The 22412-nt window shown below is 42.1% G+C and overlaps 2 protein-coding genes and 1 long non-coding RNA gene across 7 annotated transcripts in view; 1 reads left to right on the top strand and 2 right to left on the bottom strand.

Moving 5' to 3' along the window:
* The window catches only part of afap1 (actin filament associated protein 1), a 45175-nt gene extending 36346 nt beyond the window's left edge, over positions 1 to 8829 (bottom strand). Inside the window, exon 1 of the mRNA XM_027021535.2 lies at positions 8673 to 8829. Coding sequence (XP_026877336.2) covers positions 8673 to 8694 — 22 coding nt within the window. The 5' untranslated portion in view covers positions 8695 to 8829. The remainder of the gene's footprint in view (positions 1 to 8672) is intronic.
* Positions 8830 to 12428: 3599 nt separating this feature from the next.
* Positions 12429 to 14890, top strand: LOC118242439. The gene is made up of 2 exons (XR_004776861.1): positions 12429 to 12467; positions 12797 to 14890. It is a non-coding gene; the product is annotated as an uncharacterized LOC118242439 (long non-coding RNA).
* ablim2 (actin binding LIM protein family, member 2) overlaps positions 14586 to 22412 on the bottom strand; it is a 61405-nt gene continuing 53578 nt past the window's right edge. For all 5 annotated transcript variants that reach the window (XM_035533784.1, XM_035533787.1, XM_035533783.1 and 2 more), the window contains 4 exons: positions 21619 to 21670; positions 21051 to 21058; positions 20876 to 20956; positions 14586 to 17853 (listed from right to left, as the gene is read on the bottom strand). In XM_035533784.1, coding sequence (XP_035389677.1) covers positions 17740 to 17853; positions 20876 to 20956; positions 21051 to 21058; positions 21619 to 21670 — 255 coding nt within the window. In that variant the 3' untranslated portion in view covers positions 14586 to 17739. The remainder of the gene's footprint in view (positions 17854 to 20875; positions 20957 to 21050; positions 21059 to 21618; positions 21671 to 22412) is intronic.

The raw sequence follows: 22412 nt of genomic DNA, 5'->3' as shown, positions 1-22412 counted from the left end.
GACTGATGGGAATGGGAGACTCGGGGAGACTGAGGGGAGACTGATGGGAATGGGAGACTCGGGGAGACTGATGGGAATGGGAGACTCGGGGAGACTGAGGGGAGACTGATGGGAATGGGAGACTCAGGGAGACTGAGGGGAAACTGATGGGAATGGGAGACTCGAGGAGACTTGAGGGGAATGGGAGACTGAGGGGAGACTGATGGGAATGGGAGACTGAGGGGAGACTGATGGGAATGGGAGACTCAGGGAGACTGAGGGGAGACTGAGAGGAGACTGATGGGAATGGGAGACTGAGGGGAGACTGATGGGAATGGGAGACTCGAGGAGACTGAGGGGAGACTGATAGGAATGGGAGACTCGGGGAGACTGATGGGAATGGGAGACTCGGGGAGACTGAGGGGAATGGGAGACTCGGGGAGACTGAGGGGAGACTGATGGGAATGGGAGACTCAAGGAGACTGAGGGGAGACTGATGGGAATGGGAGACTCGAGGAGACTGAGGGGAGACTGATGCACTACTATGAAAGCAATCTGTTTTCATGTAAGATGCATAAACCCCTGTCCATTCATTTCCTCTCACTCAGGCGTGGTATCAGACTGGAGACTGGAGGCCAAAGCACTAGGGAGGGACCAACCAACACAGACCCAGGCCTTGACCTACAAGACAAATCAACAGGAACTTCTGTCTAGAGTTCTTACAAGATTTAAACAGGCAGGAACCCTTCCTTGAATGTGACTTAGAGTGGTTTAGAGGCAATAAACTCAAATACACTGCTTAAATGACTGGTCAGATATTTGCCCACACCTGCACATGGCATAATGAGATCCCTGAGCTAGCACTGGATGATCATGTGATCCCTTCACATACTAGACACACATACGGGACATGTGGAAGAACATACATCGGACAGTGTCGTATTTCAATGAGCAGAAAATAGCAAAGTTCCGAGAGTTCCACAAAAGGTTGAAGTAAACTGGGGTCCCATTTCAGAATCCTGCATGTTTCCTTCCCTTTGAGAAGAGAGCGAGAGAGAGAGACAGAGAGACAGAGAGAGAGGGTGAGTGTGAGTGTGTGTGTGTGTGTGTGTGAGAATGTGTGTGTGTGTGTGTGTATGTGTATGTGTGTGCATGTGTGTGTGTTTCAGGGTGGACAGGGAAGAAGAGAAGGACCGGAAGAGAAAGGAGAGTTGAATATTGCAGGTGGAGTCCATCACCTGCTCTAATATAAACCCTATTATTAGAAATAGGTAACTGTCAGCCTGGCCTCTTACACAACTACAGTATAGCAAAGGCACCTCAGCAAATGACTCAAAGAGCAGGGAGAGAGGGAGGGAGCATGAGCGAGCCAGAGAGAAAGAGAATAAACAAAGAGTAGAAGAGTCCAAAATAACACCTGCAGAGCTTCAGCAGTGCTAAGTGACAGAACAACAAACAGAAGAGCCCTCCACACCAAGCCTGAGAAAGAGGGAAGAAGGAGAGGGTAACCCCGTACGTGTGCTTGGACAAAAACCTTGATGATTCTTACACTCTTACTCGTAAACACACACTCACACTCACACATACACACACACACACTTACACACACTCATACACTCTCACTCACAGACATACACACACACACTCTCACACACTTATACACTCACACTCACACACACACACTCACACACTTATACACTCACACACACACACTCTCACACACTTATACACTCACACTCACACACACACACTCACACACTCATACACTCACAGACACACACACTCACACACACACACACACACACACACACACACTCATACACTCACACTCATACTCACAGACACACACACACACACACTCTCTCTCACACACTCATACTCACAGACACACACACACACACTCTCACAGACACACACACACACACACTCTCACACACTCATACTCACACTCACAGACACACACACACACTCTCAGACACACACACTCTCACACACTCATACTCAGACACACATACACACACACACTCTCACACTCACACACATACACACACATACACACATACACACACACACACACACACACTCACATACACTCACACACACATACACACACACACACACACACACACACACTCACTCATACACTCACACTCTCACGCACTCATACTCACAGACACACACACACACTCACACTCATACACTCACACACACACACACTCACACACACACACACACACACACACTCACAGACACACACACACACACACACACACACACACACACAAACAAGCCCACCAACCTCACACACCCACAGTCAGATCATCCCCATCACCCTCTGTTTACTGTGTATTATGGATTCTGGGGTTGTGGCCTTTTCTGTGGACTGTGTTTGAGAACATTAGTTTGCAGGTGTGTTTGGAAGTGTGACTTTGATGTGCCAAAAGTACATTACAAACATAAACACACAATCCAGCTGTTTACTGCTGGCTTACTGAAGAATTCCCTAGAATGTGAAGATGTGCAAATCTCCCCATCTGAAAGCAGATACATTAAACTTGCTCTACAAAAGACAAGGCCATTTCTTGAAAGTGAACTTGGCAGAAACACTGCAGCTGCTGTCCAAGCTGCCAAAGGTCTCACGCTGACATCCCCAACTGCTCTGAAACATCTGAACACACAAAGGATCTGCACCTCACTGGAGCTCTTTGGATCAAAAAAACCCTTGCCTAAACAAAATGTAACATCACAGTAGTGCACATAGCATTGCATATAACTAAGGTGACATCAACTGCAACATCTTTACACTGTGCAGACATGGCATGGAAACAGCCATGGGCAGGTGCCGTCACCATAGTTACTAAAGTTCCCATGTGTCACACTATGACTGAAGTTATTTCCGTAACGATCCAAATCTAAACTGACCAGGTGAAAGTGTGTGTGTGTGTGTGTGTGTGTGTGTGTGTGCATACATACTTCTGAGTGCTTGTTTGTGTGATATGTAGTGTAGCAGTGGGTAGTGGAGTTATTCCAGCGTGTAAGTTCACTCCTGTGGTCAAAGACAACAGTTACCACCCTTTGTCTAACTGGACGTTACCTGGGGTATTAGACTATGGGAGAACATTCACTATCAAAATTGCAGTTCACAAATGGATTTAATTCCAACACCTCCTTATGTATATTAAATTGTAACTGCTGTAGCTTTATAGAGAGCAAGAGAAAAAACAGCCAGACAGATATTTCTAGAACATTCACTAAGGACCACAGGCTAAAGCCTTGGTCGAATCTTTTAACATCTCCTCATCCTATCCAAACCAAAGAAAACAAACCCAGAATCAGCAGCCATATCTATGAATGAAAAGATTTGTAGCATGTAACGGAAGTGTACACACACGTAAATATGCACAGACACCTACACATATAGGCACATATGTACCCCCCCCCCCCCCCCCCCCCCCCCCCCCCCCCCCCCCGCCCAAATACACACCTTGTCCTGTTTGTGCAAACCTACCGTGATTACCTTAGAGGCAGAAGTTCAAAGCTTCATACAGTCCCTGAATTTGCCTTTGTTCAGAATTTAAAAGGAGCAAAGAACAACGCACAAACACAGATAGTGGAGTGATACCATCTAAAGCCAACATACACTGATCCCTGCAAGAAACAAAATAAACAATTCCATCAGCTCTCGCTCTTTTGACTCTTTTAACAAACATTATGCTAGGTGATTTACATAAATAAGCAGTCAGAAATTTAAAACATTTGTGAAACAGAGTGTCTGGTGAATGAGACCATTGCAATGTTAATCTGAACTGTGAAGCAGAACAGCTTGCATCTTCCACTCTATAGGAGTGTGTGTGTGTGTGTGTGTGTGTGTGTGTAAGTTTCCCCTGAAGGAAACCCGCATCTCTCAGTGACCAGCACAGAAGCTTGCTTTACTGTTGCTTACACTGTGGAAGTGTGGAAGATGTTTTAGTTCTCCAGGCTACACTACTACAGGACCCACAAACACACCCACTCATACAAAGACACACACAACCACAGCACTTCTGTTCCTGACATAAAATACATTACTTTCAGCAACAAAGTGCAACAGACAAAAAAAAAAACTTTAACTATATATTACATTTAAATGTGTAATCTCCCATCAAGACACACACTTTTGCAGGTCTGACATAAATGTCTTGGCCCAGTTCCAAACTAAGCACTATACCTCTGAAGCCCGAAGGGTGTGCTGCTTTCATTATCAGAGAAAATAATCACATGTGCACGCCAAAAATGATTAAAAATTTTTTTTTTTAAAGAATAGGACGTTTACAGGGCTCAAATACCACAAGCGTGAGGAAGGGGATGAAGAGACATAAGGAGACACGTGTGTGTGTGTGTGTGTGTGTGTGTGTGTGTGGAATCACATGTTTCTAAAGAAGAAATGTGAAAGAAGATGCCTCCGGCCATAAATACCTGGTCTTAGGCACACACCTGCCTGCCTGAAAATACAGCTGGCACTCAGTGGTCAGGAAAGAAGGCTTTCAAAGAGGGAAATGAACAGGACTGTACAGCAAGAGAAAAATAATCAGAAAGAAGGAAAAAAGAGAGGAAAAAAGGAGAGAGAGAGAGAGAGAGAGGACATTTAAAATAATTAATGATGGCAGCATGAGTTCAACAACATCTTACTTAAAAATACAGCAGCATGCCATGTTATATCACATAGCAATGCTCACACACCTCCATTATCTAAAATGTATACATTAGGGGGAGAGTAGGGCTCAAGATCTATAAAGAGTTTTATGGGAGAAGAGAAGAACACAGTAGAAACCTGTGTACACAAGGTTGGCCTTTATGGCCTGGAGACACTTTAACTGGAAAGCTCTACCTGGAACCGACTCTACCTGCGATTAAATGGCAGTATTAAGAATGCAATGTGTGCTTACTGCATATGTTCACATTATAATAGAGAAAAATACTAGAGAAAAGCTTCTAGGTTTGCACAATACATTGTTAGCATCATGACCTTTAATACTGATTTTGCACAATGTTGTGATATGAAAATAAAGCATAAAACAAATCCCATTTAAACTAATTACTAATTATAACATTTCTGTGTACCGTGAGTATCCAGGCCTACGTGAGCATCTGGATGAACCACAGCGTGCATATGACCAAACAAATGAAAATGATTTTGAAACAAATGAAAATAATGTTGATCAAAATAACATAGGCCAAACTCTACTCATGGCAAGTCAAGATTTCAGAAAGGCATTATAACATATTGCAATCATCATATGAACCAATACAGTATTTTAATGTATACTGCGCATCTCTGGTGCATCCTGTTTATCTGCTGCAAGCTATCTCCTTCTGTGACTCTGACTGTGTGAAGGAGCATTAAAGCTCTGGAAGGAAGAGTCCCAATAAACATGCTACCATGAAAGCACACCAGTAAAGAAGCATGCGGGCCAAGGCTGAAAGTCATGGAGATATTTTAAGAGAAACACAGAAACAGAGAAATAGGAAGAGAGAAGAGCAAAGAAATAGTGAGAGCGTGAGAGAGAGAGAGACTAAAGCACCACTCATCCAGTCATTTTAGACAATGATTCACAGGTCTACTGTTCACCTTGTTTAACACAAACAGCTCAGAGCTACTGCACACACACACACACACACACACACACACAGCCCAAAAGGAAAGGCGATATCCCCCTCTGGCTATGTCTGCATATGAAATCCTAATGGGAGAGCTTCTACACGAGCTTGCACCAGAATGCCTTTGTGGAACGCTGCACATTTCTTAACCTGGATTTTGTGTGTGTGTCTCTCTCTCTCTCTCGCGCTCGCTCTCTCTCTCTCTCTCTCTCTCTCTCTCTCTCTCTCTCTCTCTCTCTCTCTCTCTCTCTCTCTCTCGCTTTTCTTGCTTCATTTTAAAGCTCCAATACTCCAGTCCAGTCATGTTTTAGTGCCTGAAAAACCACAGATGGCTGATAGCAAAAGAGGTATGACTCCCTCCCTCAGACTCCCACAGCACATGCAGGAAGCACTCAGCATTAGATCACAAATTCTAAAAAGTTCACTTATTTAAAAAAAAGAAAACAAACCTCTCATACACATGTCTGTCATCATATTAGAAACAATAAAATCCAGGGACAATTTGGAATTCATAAATAAGTAGCAGCTGCTCACAACTGGGTATCTCTCTCTCTCTCTCACTCTCACTCTCTCTCTCTCTCTCACACTCGCTCTCTCTCTCTCTCACACTCTCTCTCTCTCTCACACTCGCTCTCTCTCTCTCTCTCACACTCGCTCTCTCTCTCTCACACTCGCTCTCTCTCTCTCTCTCTCTCTCTCACACACACACACACACGCAAACACACACACACAATCTCAATACATCTAAATAAACTGAGTGGAGAATATGGGTGCCTGTGTGTGCTATCCTAAAACACTGAATGCTAGAGTGAGTCAATGCATAAGTTAGAAACTGAGCAATCCAATTTGTGAGTTTGTAATTCAATAGGAAACTGCTGACCAAAGTAAAAGGTTCTTACCTCTTTTCTGTATTCTGACCTCTTTTAAATACCTCTTTACCTCCTTTAAATATTGCTTTAGATTCACTAATACATCTTCACACTGTGAGCAAGACACTACGCAAAATATTCAAGGATAAAGGCAGGCATTCAACACTCAGCTGGGAGTTTCTTTACAGACACACTTTCTGACACACACATGCCTGTTACAGTCCTTTTAGAATAAATTCCAATCCTAGAACAAAAAACACTGAGCTAAAGCAGGAGGGTAAGTGTAGCTCGCACTCTTGCTGACACTACCATGTCTCAGCCACTGTTCATTCACGCAGGACATCTGTAGACCTGCAAGTCCAACTCCAGCCCTGCAGAACCCATGGGGTTCTACAGGTTTCAACATAAGCCTGGAGCTTGCTTTACTTTGCACTTGCCCACACTGCCTGTTAAGTCAAAGCTCTCAAACTGAAGTTTCCTTTAAAAGGTACTCACACCCCCACGCAACCACATACACTCTCTCACACACACACATGCTGCAAAAATACAGGCCCAGATATTTCATAGTGATGTCATCACAGCCAGCAACATGTTGATATGTTTTTGACGAATCAGGCCTGCGGCTTTGCTATCTGCCCCCATAAGGATTCGATATCAACAGTTATCCCTGTAGAACCTGGCTTCACTGAAACAAAGAGGTTTTTGTAATGCTCATTCCCATTATGGGTTTAATGTCAATGCGCTGCACTCCGGCTAATGCAATCCGGAGCTGATCCAACCAGATGCGGGCTCTTCACAGAATGCTTAAAATGAAGTGTATATGAGCATGCTAATGCACGCTAGCAGGTCAGTGCATCTCTGAAGTGCATCTCTGACTCCATTAAGACACCATCGTGTAAATGTTGTGGCGGCAGGTCACAGTGCTTCATTTGAAACAAAGCCTGTATAGTTGTGGTAACATGGTTCAAGGGAAAGAGAACATCAAGTTTTTTATTGACCAGCCCCAAATGAACATCTCTGGATATCTGGAGTATTATGCATCATAACTTCCCAGAATGACATCCCTCATCTACAAGACTTTGCCTTTAATATCTGAAAAAAATACAAACATGGGTGCATCAAACCCTAAAGAAAAATTTTATTGGAAACATAAATATGTTCTGTTCCTACTTTGCAAAAATATCACAATACTGGGACACACCTATCAATGTTCTGACCTGCCCACTGATCGAAGATGCTTCTCTTGGACTCAGCTTTGTCCAGACTCTTATCTGCATTTTTCCCAAAAGGTATCATATTCCTGGCCTAGAGCTGGATTTGGCAAACTTCAGAGCATTCCTTCCAGAACTTTGACCCGGTCCAATCTAAGCACCCAGTATAAAAAGAACTAACACAATACTCTCTTGAACAAAAATAACAAGGTGCATAAACAATAAAAGACAGCAGTAATACACATTTCTCCTGAGTGGGTGTTACTGCCTCCAAATCAGGTTTCATCCTAGTAAACGCAAACCGAATATAATAAATTATTCTTCACAGTTGTCCATTAATAAACCCCATTCGCTGTATTAGACCTGTTCTAAATGTAGCCATATCCCCCGGTTAAGGCACCCTTTCCGGTGTGCTTTAGTACTCCTCCAGCAATCCCCTCCGTGACCAAGGAGGACTCCCGACGCCAGCTGATCCCACGGACCCCTTACGCGCAGCCCCGAGACTCTCGCTGCGCGCCCCCGCGCAACCGCGCGAGCGCTCGGGATCGTCACGGGATTCTCCCGACGGTCAATCACGTCGCCTCGTGCTCCTTTGTGTTCACACCGATTTCAGGATTTACGCCTACGGAGCCAGAAACGTGTGGTACTGCCAAACGATACAGCTGACGTTACGCTGCAACACATGACCATATGCTTTTGGTGGCGCTTCAATGAATAACTCATGGGGCAATATTGAGTAAATATATTTCACCCCTCATGCCCAGAGAAGAGTTTATGAGGTTTCGTTGGGGAATCATATTAAATCCGCTTTCCCGGCCATGCTGAAGGACGTTTGCGGGAATCTAATGCAAGACGTCCTATACACGTAACAGGATGTTCATGTCTTTTTTTTTTTCTGTAGCTAACCCCGATCAACACCAAATTTACGTGTTTTAAATTTGCTGTCATAATAGTAGCGGTAACCGTTGTCTCTTACCTTTGCCGCTGTTTGTTGGCATTTTATTTTTTGGTTCGGGATCCGCGAAGCTCGGCAGATAGGAGCAAATAGTCTCCACGGCTATAGCGGACCTCCGTCCCAGCAGTTTAAGACTCAAACGTCTGCTCAACGTGGACCGCTACCCTACCGATCACCACAAGCTGTCAAACAGGGTAGAGACTGCCAGCTAGATCAGCCTATCCGACAGCGAGCAGGTCTGCAAGGTAACCAATAACAGAGAGCCGGAGGCGTGAACGGTTCGCTCCAGAAGATTGCTTAGGTATCGCTTAGGCCTACTATATATTAAAACCTGATGTTCTGGACGATTTTAAACATCACACTTTAATATAAGTTAAATGCAAGACACACACATACATGTACTCCTTTAGAACAATCTATTTAACTTTATCTATCTATCTATCTATCTATCTATCTATCTATATATCTATCTATCTATCTATCTATCTATCTATCTATCTATCTATCTATCTATCTATCTATCTATCTATCTATCTATCTATCTGTCTTTCTTTCTTTCTTTCTTTCTATCTACCTTCCTACCCATCTATCAATCTATCATCTATAATCTATTACGGATGTGCAGATAGCCACATGTTTTTATTTGTATCTGTTAAGGCAGCAAGGTTATTTGTATTTGAATAAAAGTGCATCCATGTTGGAAACTAGAGTAGTGGTTGGGGGACAGTAAATGTGTGGTCAAAAACAGACTGTTAAGTATGGAGGTAGCATAGCTAGTAGACAAAAGAGAAGACAATATAGGTAACTAGCTATAGATTTTGCTGTCTGTCAAAAGTGAGTTGTTACAGTTACCACCTTTCAATAAGCCAAAACTAGACACTCCTATTCCATTAGATTAACCAGCAGTACTTTGTAGTTGATTTTGCCTTCCAACTTTTGATGGGCCTAAAATTGGCCAAAAAGTTTTGTAACCTTAGCAAATTAATAAACAAATAAATTTTACCCAAACAAAGAATCTTTCATTTTTTTTAAAAAATAACGTGTTTTCACTTTCTTGCAACCAAACTCTGTGTAGTAGTAGTTCTGTCACATCTCAGTTCTGGTTATTAGGTGCTGCATAAAAATGAGAACAACAGATATTGCTAAATATATCTTCTGAACTGAAAAACCCATTTTTGAAGATATTTTCACAGGATATTTCCCAAGAAGGATTATTCCAATTTCTTTGAAACCTTTTTTTATTGGAAAGTGTTAATATTCAATGTCAATATATAAAAAAAATGAAAGATGTTAATCATTTGACCAATGATTTGACCAATTTGACCAATCATTTGACCAGTGGTCAAATGACCACTGATCCTGCTCCTATGATGACTAACTGAAACTAGTACTTATTGTAGGGTATTGTTGACTGCTCCTTTGTTGACTAAGATACTCTAGCACTTATTGTTTAGTTTATTGCACTTATCATTGTCTGAGATAGAGCTTATGTATTTCGCACTTCTAGGCATCAGTATTAATCCCTGTATTTCAACAGTATTCTAATTCATTGGTATCTTGGACTCTAACCTACTGTACTTGTGTAGGATGTATTATATGAGTAAATGACCAGGCACTTTTGTAATAATGGATAAGAGCGTCTGCCAAATGCCGTGTAAATGTAAATGTAAATTTTGGATAAATAGTTAAATAGGTAGTATTTCATAACTTGCACTGGCTGTAATAATGCGTTCTGAGGTTTTATTTCATAGGTAGATATTTGTACTATATTTGTACTTCAAAGTCTTCTAGCTCTGTGTAATACCTACTCACCCTGTTTTTCACTGGGGTCAAGAAATGAACAAGTTACAACTTGTAGGCCTAAGTAAATTAGTACAGCTGAACTAATTTTTCACATCAGCAAATAAAAAGAATAGAAAACAATAAAACAAGTCTGGGCTAATACCACCTGAAACTGGTTTGAACTCAATGTGCAATATTTCTACAGAATAGCCATTGTCTGTCCAAAAAAAAAAAAAAAAAAAAAAAAAAAAAAAAGGCTGCAAGTAGAGCACTGTTATAAGACTACACGACTGGAAAAGTTAATTTTCCAAATTTGACTGAGCTGGGAACAGACAAGGAATTATTGAAGTTGAGAAGTGGATGTTCAGACTTGACAGATGATGCCACACCAGTAGTACTGTTTAGTGAAATAGAGTTTTCTTCAGATACAGCACTGTGATCCTTGACCATATATCCCACTTGTGTTTCTCAGCTTCAATAACATTTCAATTTGTAATAATTAATACTTAATGTTCACCATTTGTCCACTGTTACAAGTGTAAGAAATGCTCATTTACAGAAAAGTATTAAATAATGGAGTAATATAACATCTTTATTTTTTATGTATCACCAATGAATATTTTAAAAAAAAATCCTATACAAAGGTTTCAATGAAATTGGAATAATCCTTCTTGGGAAAATAAAGTCAAAATATCTTTTAAATGGGGTTTTCTACTCCAAGGCCTATCTGTAGCACTCGATTTTTTATGTGGCACCAAAGAAGTTTTACATGTGATAGAATCGTGGCCGTAAACTGCGGAAGAAGAATGCGGAGCGGATGTTTGACTCAGATTCGCGTTCCGTTTATGAAATCAAGTCCTCGTTCATGGAAAAGAAATCGGCAGCGCTGGGACTGAAAAAAAGATTCACGGAAGTTTGTCAAGCCTGTCGGTGTTGAACAACACAAGAAGTATAATACCATGGTTTCAAATATATTTGTAGTACAATTGTCTTATATTTATTTTCATTATGAATAGTTTGTTTCGTTTTACAAAAAGTCAGTTGTGTCGCGGCATCGTGTGACAAAATATAAGAACAAACGTTTTCTGCTTCTGTCATTATGAACATAATACGATTCGTTGTACTCCCTAAAACAAGCATATTATAACTTATTATATCATTACATATTAGTATTAAATAAATGAAACAAAGATAGCTTGGAAACGCTAAAAAACATTTTAGTCGTACTTTCAAAAAGTGGAGGAGACACGTTCTACAGAATCTAAAATGAAAGAGTCTTCGTTTAGGTAAAAAAAATATTTATGCTTATTAATTTGACTGTAAAACATTCCGCAACAAATATTTACATGTTGAAAATAATCTTTTCTTGGATGTTCAGTAAAAATGTAAAAAATAGGCAATTGGATAGCCTTCCAATATAAAGAATCTCAAAAGTGATTGAATTTAGTTCTGAGGGTCAACCTTCAAAAACATTTTAAAAATAAGGGAGGCCTGGATGATTTGGCCTATAGCGTTTTATATCTCCGGCGTGATAGCTCAACCGTTTGACACAGGAGTGTGAGCACAGCGTGTGGGTGAACTAGGTAGTGTCAGTATCGGTGTGGGTGCCATTTCAGAGAATAGCTCGCTCGCATTACTGATAGATAAGATACGTTCACATTAGACGCCACATTTTCAATTCTGACTCAAATCGTATTTGCAAAGGTCGCATTACTGCGTCCACCCAGCCATGAAAAAGTCATATTTGAGAACGTAGCTATACAGGTCACTTGGAGTACGTTCACATCTTAACTGGTTTAAATCTGACTTTTTTTGCTTTAATGTGACTCAGATCTGTTTCATCAAATCAGATCTTTTCAAATCAGATTTGATTCACTTTCGTATGCGGTCCTAGCTCGGATTCGCATCCGAATGAGAACGGTTAGATCGGAATTCATGTGTCTGTTTTTGCCCTACGCATGCGCGTAGCACTGTCGTCAAAAAAACAAGGGAAGAGAGAAACAGCAATTACAACTAGAAAAAAAACAGCTAAAGGTAACCGTCCTCCCGAGCAAAATGCAATGCATACATGAGCTACCAGCGCGTCCATGTTGTCTGACTCGTCTGTCTTTGTCTTTGTGTGTCTGTGTGTTGATTGATCATGTCACGCCTGTCTTTAGTTATGTTCGTTGTTAGCACGTGTTTAAACCCCTGTTGTAGTGTTGTTTGCGTTTGACCCCGTGTATACTACACGTAACATCACGCCAGCGTCTTCGGGTTTTACTGGTGGATAGGTTATTGTGGTTTAGTGTGTTGTTGTTCTGTTCTTCGTGTTTTGGTTTCGATTGTGTTTATTAATAACAAACACGTTCTTGGTTACGGAGACTTGCCTCGACATCACGCTTCCTTGTCACGTCCGACCGCCAAGGGATGCAGCGAGCCTCCGTTTCGTCACGAGGTCTACTCGCGGGGGCGGAGTGCTTGGCGTCGCTCCCCGAGGACACCGAGGACACTACCAGATTGGGGAATGCAAGGCTGACCTGTATCAGCACGGAGTTGGAGAGGCTCATCCAAGTAGAGGAGGCAGGTGAAGCCCCTCATAGTGACCCAGAGCCTCCTGCTAGCACCTCCCTTGACAGCCCTAAGAGATAAGGAATTGACTCTCCCATCCCTTCAAAAAAGACAGAGAAGGGAAAGAAGCAAAACGGAACTCTTCCCGAGTCCTCCTGTGTAGTAGAGACAGTCATCCGAGGGGATTTGTTCCGTCCCTCCTGAAGGCGGATCCTGTCTTCCAAATCGGCTCACTCCGTCCCTGCCTGGAGGAGGATCCCGAGGGGATTAAGGAGGCTCCGGGGGATTCTGGGTCGAACGCTGTCTCTACGGCGCCCGAGCCTATGGCGGGCAGTTCGTCTGGCGAGGAACATCGTGAAGCACTCCCTGGCACGTCCACTAGGAAGGCGGACGTGCTTTTGCTGCCCAAGCGGCCAATAAGCGTTCCCTCCTGGACTCATGAGACCTGGCCCAAGCCAGCGGCAGGAGGGTCTGCCAGTATCCCCTTCTGGCCAGTCACTGGACCTCCACCTTCCCTTCCCCTAGGGTCTGTTGGGTCATGTTCCTGTCACTGTCTTCTTGCCCATCACAGTTGTCAGTCCCTCTGATCCCCTTTGTGTCTGATCCCCTTATTGTCAGTGTGCAAATCCCTGTCTATGGCTGTCTCGGCCCGTTATCCTCCCCAGTGCTGTCTGTGCTGGCCTGTGTCGGGTCGCTCAGTCCTCTGGCCTCCTCTATTTGGTGTCGGTCTGGGGGACGTGGCCCCAATAGGCTGGTGTGCCTGGAGTTGTGCCATTGGGAGGGGGTTCTGTCATGGTATGGCCCCCCCCCTCTCCTAGACTCCTCCCCACGTTCACGTGCGTCTGTCGTCACTCCCCTACTGTGTTAAATGATCATGTGTCCTTAGTTATGTTTGTTGTTGGCACATGTATTTAAACCCCTGTTGTCTTGGCCCTGTGTGTACTACACGTAACATCACGCTAGGTTCCACAAGTTGTAGTTTAGTGTTTTTGTTCTGTTTTTTGTGTTTTGGTTTTATTTATTAATAAACACATTCTTGGTTTACGGAGATTTGCCTCGGTATTCCCTTTCCTCGACACAAGGCTTTTATTTTTTGCTGGCAGTGAAACAGGTGTCTTGTACAAAGACCTACCAATGTACGCAAGTGTTCACATTTCCTGTGCAGATCATTTTATTTGTATGCGAACCATCAAAATGGGCAAATCTGAGCTGAGCGTAAATGTATAATTCAGATTGTTCAATTCCAATTTTGAATGTGAATGTAAATTTTGAATCAGGCTGCACTGCTCCATTTCAGTATGTGCTTTCTTCCATCCAGTGTCCATCAGCAAGAAACAGGCAGTGTACAAGTACCGTATTCAGTTATGCAGGGGTGCCACGGTCACCTTTTATACAAATATAACTTCTGCCCCCCCAGTGCCACACACCCCATCCTGAAAAGCAGTCATTTAAAAAATATTTGTACAAAATAAACATTCATAAAAACCTGTTTTGTTTGCTTTTTGCTTTGCCGAGTCCTGTAACCTATTCTGACGAGGCTTCATGCCCGTTATCTATGCATTACCTTTTGTTCAGAGAAGCACTGAGGCTAAACTGGCTGAATAGCTGAGTTAAACATTTATTGAAAGATGGACATCAGTACTCTTTGCAAACTTGAAAGCATATGAAGAGTAAATGCCATAAAGGTGTAGTAACAGTATTGGTTTAAACTGTGATATTTTCCAAAGTCTAGATTTAACCCAGCCATAACTGTTTCAAAATGAAGGAACTGGCCTATGGTTGGCCTATATATGCATTTGTTAGTTCATACAGAGCACAAAAATAATCAAACACATCTATATTGATTGGCAACTCAGTGTTTTGAGCTTCTGCTTTACATCGACAATGAGAAAAAAAAGAAAAAAAAATCTTGACTATATGAACAACAACAACAACAAAAAAAAACACAATGGTTTGGCTAAACTCAATCACTTCAAGGTCTGAACTTTAAACAGTAAAGTGGCCACACTGGATTTAAGGATACCTCTGAAACTGCTTTCTCAGAGTTTACTATCTGATAGATCCGTTTCACACAGCCAGATAAACTTTTTTATTACATGAAAATTTCAGTCAAATAAATTCAAAAGCAAACCAGAGTATCATAAAACACTGATCTGACCAAAGCAAGCGGATCTGTGATGTGTGATCTGCTGTTGGCCAAGACCAGAGAGAACAACAATGAAGATCTGCACTCGATTTATCTGGTCTGATCGACCGACACTCCCAGAGACAGATACTGACACACACAAACACAAATGCCGGCAGCTGTTCAAATAAGACTAATGCAGAATTTCCATGCAACCCAACCAGCATGGTCTATTGGGAAAGCCTTCCCATTATGGGTGTGCTTGCATGTGCACACAAATACACTCAGAAAAAAACCAATACAGACACATGTACTACTATAAGTGAAAAACCTCTCCAGGCCCAGATATAACTGCATGAAAAAATGTATACAGGGTTGAGCTTTTGCACATTTAATGGTAAAGTTAAAGAAACGCAATAGTGCATTGCCTTGTGCAGTAAAATACATTAAAGATGTCCCAACATTAAATAAAATATAAAAGTAAATTAAGAGTTATTAAAAGAGAGACACAATACGTGTCTATAAAACATTTACCTTATACATCTTTGTTTAAGTTAGTATTATTAAGGAACGATTTATTTTTGAATCAAGGAGATAATTTTTTCTTGTTCAAAGGAAACACTGATATACGTCTACGAACAGGGCCTCTGCCTATTGGGATGGTCAGTCCATCTTAGTTAAACTACAATGACTTACTTTTGCTTACACTGCAATATAACAACATTTAGGACCAAATGCACAAAATATTTCATCCATGCTAAATTTGGTTGAAACTCAATTTCGGTAGTACACCAAATGACTGAAGAATGAGAATTCCCAATTCGCCAATAAACAAGTTTTACAAAGGGTACAATAAATCTGGATCAATAAGCCAAAAACAAGCCATCCGTGTGTGAGCACACAGAGAGTACAATCCCATTTGATTTATGATTAATACCATTTCAACTGCATACAGTGCATGCCAACAGAGTGACGTAGCAACTGCTTCGGATATTTATACATTGTACGTACACACATATTTACTGAGAAACAGATAAAGCAAAACATGGTCATATTTGGTTTTCAGTGATGCGTCACTAAGCCACATGCTTTTCAAATGCTTTATACCTTAGCGCGGCTACACCCTACAGAGTCAAAAGTAACCTTGGCATGTCTCCATGCTAAAGTCAGCGTTGTAATCATCTGCAAGTTGTTGAAACATTTTTAAGAAGCTTTGCAGGAGACAAAAGGAGAGTACAAAAATACTCTGAGGAGCAATGTTCTGAGTGCATTATGCAGAATATAATCAAAAATGCTACAGTGTGTGGCAATAACATTTTATATTATCTGATTTTATGACACAAAAATACAGGGAATTAATGCACGAGGAACATTTTTTCGCATTTTAATTAGACTATGATCTATTTTCATCAATCTCATTCAGAATCTCACAGTGCGTACACCTGAAAGTAAGGAGCACAGCTACACGGAAGCTAACGGCTGAGTCGAGTCAAGGCTAGCAAACGGCACGGCACTGAGGCAGGATGAGAGCATGCAAAACGGAGAATAAGGTGCTTCGCCGTTTCAGTCCAAAGACCTTTGCCGCTCCGGCCGTCCCAGGCTGAGAGTCTGGCTCACGCGTGCTGCGGCCGCAGACCTGGGAGCAGCTAGCGCGATCTGCAGATAGGACAATCAACATGACACCACACGCCGAGTTGCAAACGAGAACCGTGCATGGAGGAAGCAGCGAAGGTGAGGTGAGCGAGACAGGATGGAGGGAGTGGAACAGGGACATTCAGGGAGAGAGACACTCCGACACTAAGACAAATGGGGAAATGAGAACAGAAAAAAGGGACAGGAGAACCTGACAGAATTAAAAAGAGCAGAGGAGAGAACCAGGAGGACACACACATAGAGTCACACAGTTACCAAGAGGTGGTTTATAGACCCAAAGCTATTTTCTTCATGTACAGACAACAGACTGGAGATATTTTGAACATAAGCGAGTAACGAGAGCAGAAGGAAGCAGAGACATGCGCAGTTCATATGCTGTTCCCCACCCTGTCAGAAAAAAAACATTCAGAGTATAGATTGGGATTCCCACAGATAGCTAGGTGACTTAACACCTCACTGCAGCTGGACAGCCCTGCAGCACACTGCTCTCTCTTTCAGTGGAACGCAGGACGACAGCACTGTAGCACACTGCGCTCTACTGTGGGATGCAGGACGCAGGACGACAGCACTGCAGCACACCGCTCTCCTGTGGGATGCAGGACGCAGGACGACAGCACTGCAGCACACTGCGCTCTACTGTGGGATGCAGGACGACAGCACTGCAGCACACCGCTCTCCTGTGGGATGCAGGACGCAGGACGACAGCACTGTAGCACACCGCTCTCCTGTGGGATGCAGGACGCAGGACGACAGCACTGCAGCACACTGCGCTCTACTGTGGGATGCAGGACGCAGGACGACAGCACTGTAGCACACTGCGCTCTCTTTCAGAGGGACGCCGGATATGACAGCGGATATGCAGTTGAATGGAAGTGCATATATGTTTTTTTCACTCAAATCAGACAGATAAGGAACATTTCCTCTTCATCCATGCTTTCTTCTGTGGAGGCAGTTCACAGGGGGTGTGTTGGGGACGCTTTAGAACAGACGTGCTTTTTTCTTCAGGTCATTTCTCTTCCACAAAGCCAAGCGGTCAAACTCTGTTATGGACATCCCAAACACTTGGAAGAACTCCTCCGGTGACAAGTGCCTCTGAAACAGAGCAAAGGACTGACTTAATAGACTTTAAGAACTTAGGTTGCTCTTCTAAAAGATCAGAGAATCTTGCAAACAAGGCAAAAGTACAATTCACATAATAATAATAATAATAATAATAATAATAATAATAATATATTGTTTTATTTCTATAGCGCCTTTCACAGACTCAAGGTTGCTTTACAATGACAAAGATGGAGAGAAAAAAGAAAAAGGGAATCACTGACACAATCAACACATTAATTAACAAACACAAGTAGGAAGAGAAGTTATGAAAAATGTGACCAATGACCACATGACCAATAACATCCTACACTACATGAGAGACTTCACTGTACATACATAACGTGCACTTTACAAATTTAAATACAAATCCATGTTACGATTGATATAATTGATAATAATTCATTATAAGAGACTTGCAATGTAATTTCACATTACAATTGCCTGATTATGCTGAAATAAACCAAAAAAGCATACAGTTTTTGGGAAACTATCAGTTTCCTAATGCAAACCAAAATCCTTGGCAACACGCAATGTACTGATAATATACAAAATAAAAACAATGTAGTTACAACATAGTTTTTCCAACAGAAAATAAGTTGTTTATATTTCTTTCAATGTTTTTTAAATATGTAGCTATTTACTGTGTCAAGACACTAAAGTGCTTACTCAACCTCGTTTCTACTTTCCATCAGTAACCGTTACATAGTTTAGGTTACATCTGTGGATAGACAGGTCTGATTACTGCCATTCAATAAGTTTTGTAAATGAAAACTGTTGGTTTGTTACAGATATCCTCTGTGTGTGTGTGTGTGTGTGTGTGTGTGTGTGTGTGTGTGTGTGTGTGTGTGTGTGTGTGTGTGTGTGTGCGTGCGTGTGTGGGGTGGGAGGTGGGGGGCATAATGATGCTTGCAGATGTTTATGACTAATAACCTTTAAGAAATATAAAACCACTAAAATCACCAGGCCTTTGTATTCCAGTTTCTTGCTGGGATGCTGTAAGCATCTCCTGGGAGAGGCTGACACTATTGCTCACAATGAAATTAAACTGTGAAATGAAGAACTATCCTATTCTAACTGTGGAGTCTTATGAGTGTAGAAGAGAACACAAACACACATACACACAGATAGTTTTACCACCCTGTCATTCCAAGCACTAGGGAATAGTGAGTTTTACAACCATGTCATTCCAAGCACTAGGGAATAGTGAGCTTTACAACCATGACATTCCAAGCACTAGGGAATAGTGAGTTTTACAACCCCGTCGTTCCAAGCACTAGGGAATAGTGAGTTTTACAACCCTGTCGTTCCAAGCACTAGGGAATAGTTAGTTTTACAACCCTGTCGTTCCAAGCACTAGGGAATAGTTAGTTTTACAACCCTGTCATTCCAAGCACTAGAGGATAGCGAGTTTTACAACCCTGTCATTCCAAGCACTAGAGGATAGTGCGTTTTACAACCCTGTCGTTCCAAGCTCTAGGGGATGGTGCTGATGAACCCAAGGCATATCCTGCAGTCTGGGGGTGCTTGAGATCCGCCCTATACTCCATTTCCTCCTCTCCTCTCCTAATCACACCAACTGATAACCTTTTCCCAACATCCACAAAATACTGTTGACAAATGTGTGGAGTCAAATTTCTCATATCCAGCATAAGTGAACATAGATGTACATAGACACACACATGGACAAATACAACCTTCTGCTACAGTTTATAGGAAAGGGGACTGATTTATATTTTGCAGTGACTGAGTTACTGGTTACTATAGAAAAAATCGAATTCAGCACCCTACAACAGCAGCAGCCTCATAGATCCCTCATAGATCCCTCATAGCGCTTTCCTAGATCCCTCATAGATCTCTCATAGCACCTTCCTAGATCCCTCATAGATCTCTCATCGCCCCTTCATAGATCTCTCATAGCGCCTTCCTAGATCCCTCATAGCGCCTTCCTAGATCCCTCATAGCGCCTTCCTAGATCCCTCATAGATCTCTCATCGCGCCTTCATAGATCCCTCATAGATCTCTCATAGATCCTTCATAGATCCCTCATAGATCTCTCATAGTGCCTTCATAGATCCCTCATAGATCCTTCATAGATCCCTCATAGATCTCTCATAGCGCCTTCATAGATCTCTCATAGATCTCTCACAGCGCCTTCATAGATCCCTCATAGATCCTTCATAGATCCCTCATAGAGCTCTCATAGCGCCTTCATAGATCCCTCATAGATCTCTCATAGCGCCTTCATAGATCCCTCATAGATCCTTCATAGATCCCTCATAGATCTCTCATAGCGCCTTCATAGCTCCCTCATAGAGCTCTCATAGCGCCTTCATAGATCCCTCATAGATCCTTCATAGATCCCTCATAGATCTCTCATAGATCCTTCATAGATCCCTCATAGATCTCTCATAGTGCCTTCCTAGATCCCTCATAGATCTCTCATAGCGCCTTCCTAGATCCCTCATAGATCTCTCATAGCGCCTTCCTAGATCCCTCATAGATCTCCCATAGATCCTTCCTAGATCCCTCATAGATCTCTCATAGATCCTTCATAGGTCCCTCATAGATCTCATCGTGCCTTCATAGATCTCTCATAGCGCCTTCCTAGATCCCTCATAGCGCCTTCCTAGATCCCTCATAGATCTCCCATAGATCCTTCCTAGATCCCTCATAGATCTCTCATAGATCCTTCATAGGTCCCTCATAGATCTCTCATAGCGCCTTCATAGATCTCTCATAGCGCCTTCATAGATCCCTTATAGATCTCTCATAGTGCCTTCATAGATCCCTCATAGATCCTTCATGCTTTGCATCTAGAAAATGGGGTGAAGCTGGTAAATTGGCAGGAGATCTTATCAACGAATCATTAATGAGAGTTTTGTGTCTTCGTTACTGAGATAACACAAAAATCAACGAGAACTTGCAGATAGACATACAGAAAGTGTGACAAATAGACAGAGAGAGGCAGACTGCTAATTATTTGGCAGGGAGTCAGAGAGAGAAGAGACAGTACCTCTAGCCTTGTACGGTCCACATCACGCGGTAGTTTCACTCTGACTCTGTGAGTCACAGTAAGCATGTCATATGGGTAAACCTACCAACAAACACACACATATAAACAGTTTCAGAACTTGTTAAAGTATATATAAATGAAACCATTTACATTGTATAAAAATATACCAACTTACCTTGTACTCTGCAAAAAGGACAGAATATGGAGAAGGGATAAAGAAAGAGACAGGGTTTGTAAGCTCTTCAATACTGGAATATGCTTATATCTCTTTATAAACGTTAAAATCCTTCAGAATAAGCCTGTCTAGGGGCGGCCTAGTAATAATAATCAACCTTTTCTTGTAACAATGGACAAACTCTTAAGGCTACTAATGTTAAAAATATACTGTTCCAAGAATAACACACACATGCACATGCACGCGCACACACACACACACACACACACACACACACACACACACACACACACACACACACACACGCGCACGCTCACACACACGTGCGCACACACACACTCACACACACACACACACACACACACACACTCACATACACACTCACACTCACACACACACACTCACACACACACGCAACCTCTTGACCATAGCTTGAGTTGTCAGAACATCTGTGCTTTTGCTGCTCTCTCACATTTACCCAACATGTTGCACAACATGATTTTAACTCTCTGAGCAAGCAAAACACATTTACACATTATTATAAAAACATATGTACAGAGTATCTGACCTCTCATTGCGCCCCACTCTGAGTCATGGTCATCTTCTCCCACATCAGCCCCCTATGAACAGTAGAGAGGAAAAGTCAATAAAATCAATGAGATAAAGTGATATGTCCAACTCCTTGTGTGCCAGGACTGTGTTTAAGATGCAGATATTTCTCTTTCATTTCCTCAGGTTACAGTTAAGAGTTGAATAGGAACAGAACTTAATTGTTTTCAGTCGGTTTGTTACTATATTTGCTTATCTTACTGAGAATGGCTAGCTTTCTCTTCTACATGCTTTTGTTATCTACACTTTTGGCTTATAGAAGTGCGAAATAGGAAAGTAATGTAGGCTGTTCTCTTCATATCAGTGGATTCCGATTTTAAACCACAAGAGAGCGAGCAAGTCTGTGCTTGTGTCCTTAGACCAGAATCTAGTATTCACTTCTGAACCCTCTGACTCCAGGAAAAATCAATTAACAATTTTCAATAACCATGACATTTATTAGTTGAATCAGGTAAGGCACAGACTGAATAAGGTCCTCCCTCCCTCTAGAGCACCATTTCCCAAATCCTGGTCCGGATTATCCCTATCCCAACACAAATATTTTAAATTTACAAGAAGCTTGTTAATTATATTCTAAGCCAAGTCATGTGTCTTGAGAGAAGGGAAAACACTAAAAACATGTAGAGAAAGGTTACTCGGGGACCCAGAGACACCCTTTTAGGGGCCAAGAAAGAGAGTGTATGTGCTTAACTTATGCACATTACTGCCACCTAGTGTACAGGACACAAACATCTTCAGACTCTGCTTTCATTC

This window comes from Electrophorus electricus, chromosome 14, assembly GCF_013358815.1.
Source record: "Electrophorus electricus isolate fEleEle1 chromosome 14, fEleEle1.pri, whole genome shotgun sequence".
NCBI lineage: Eukaryota > Metazoa > Chordata > Actinopteri > Gymnotiformes > Gymnotidae > Electrophorus > Electrophorus electricus.
The sequence above is the reverse complement of the archived record's forward strand: the minus strand, read 5'-3'. Positions and strand labels throughout refer to the sequence as shown.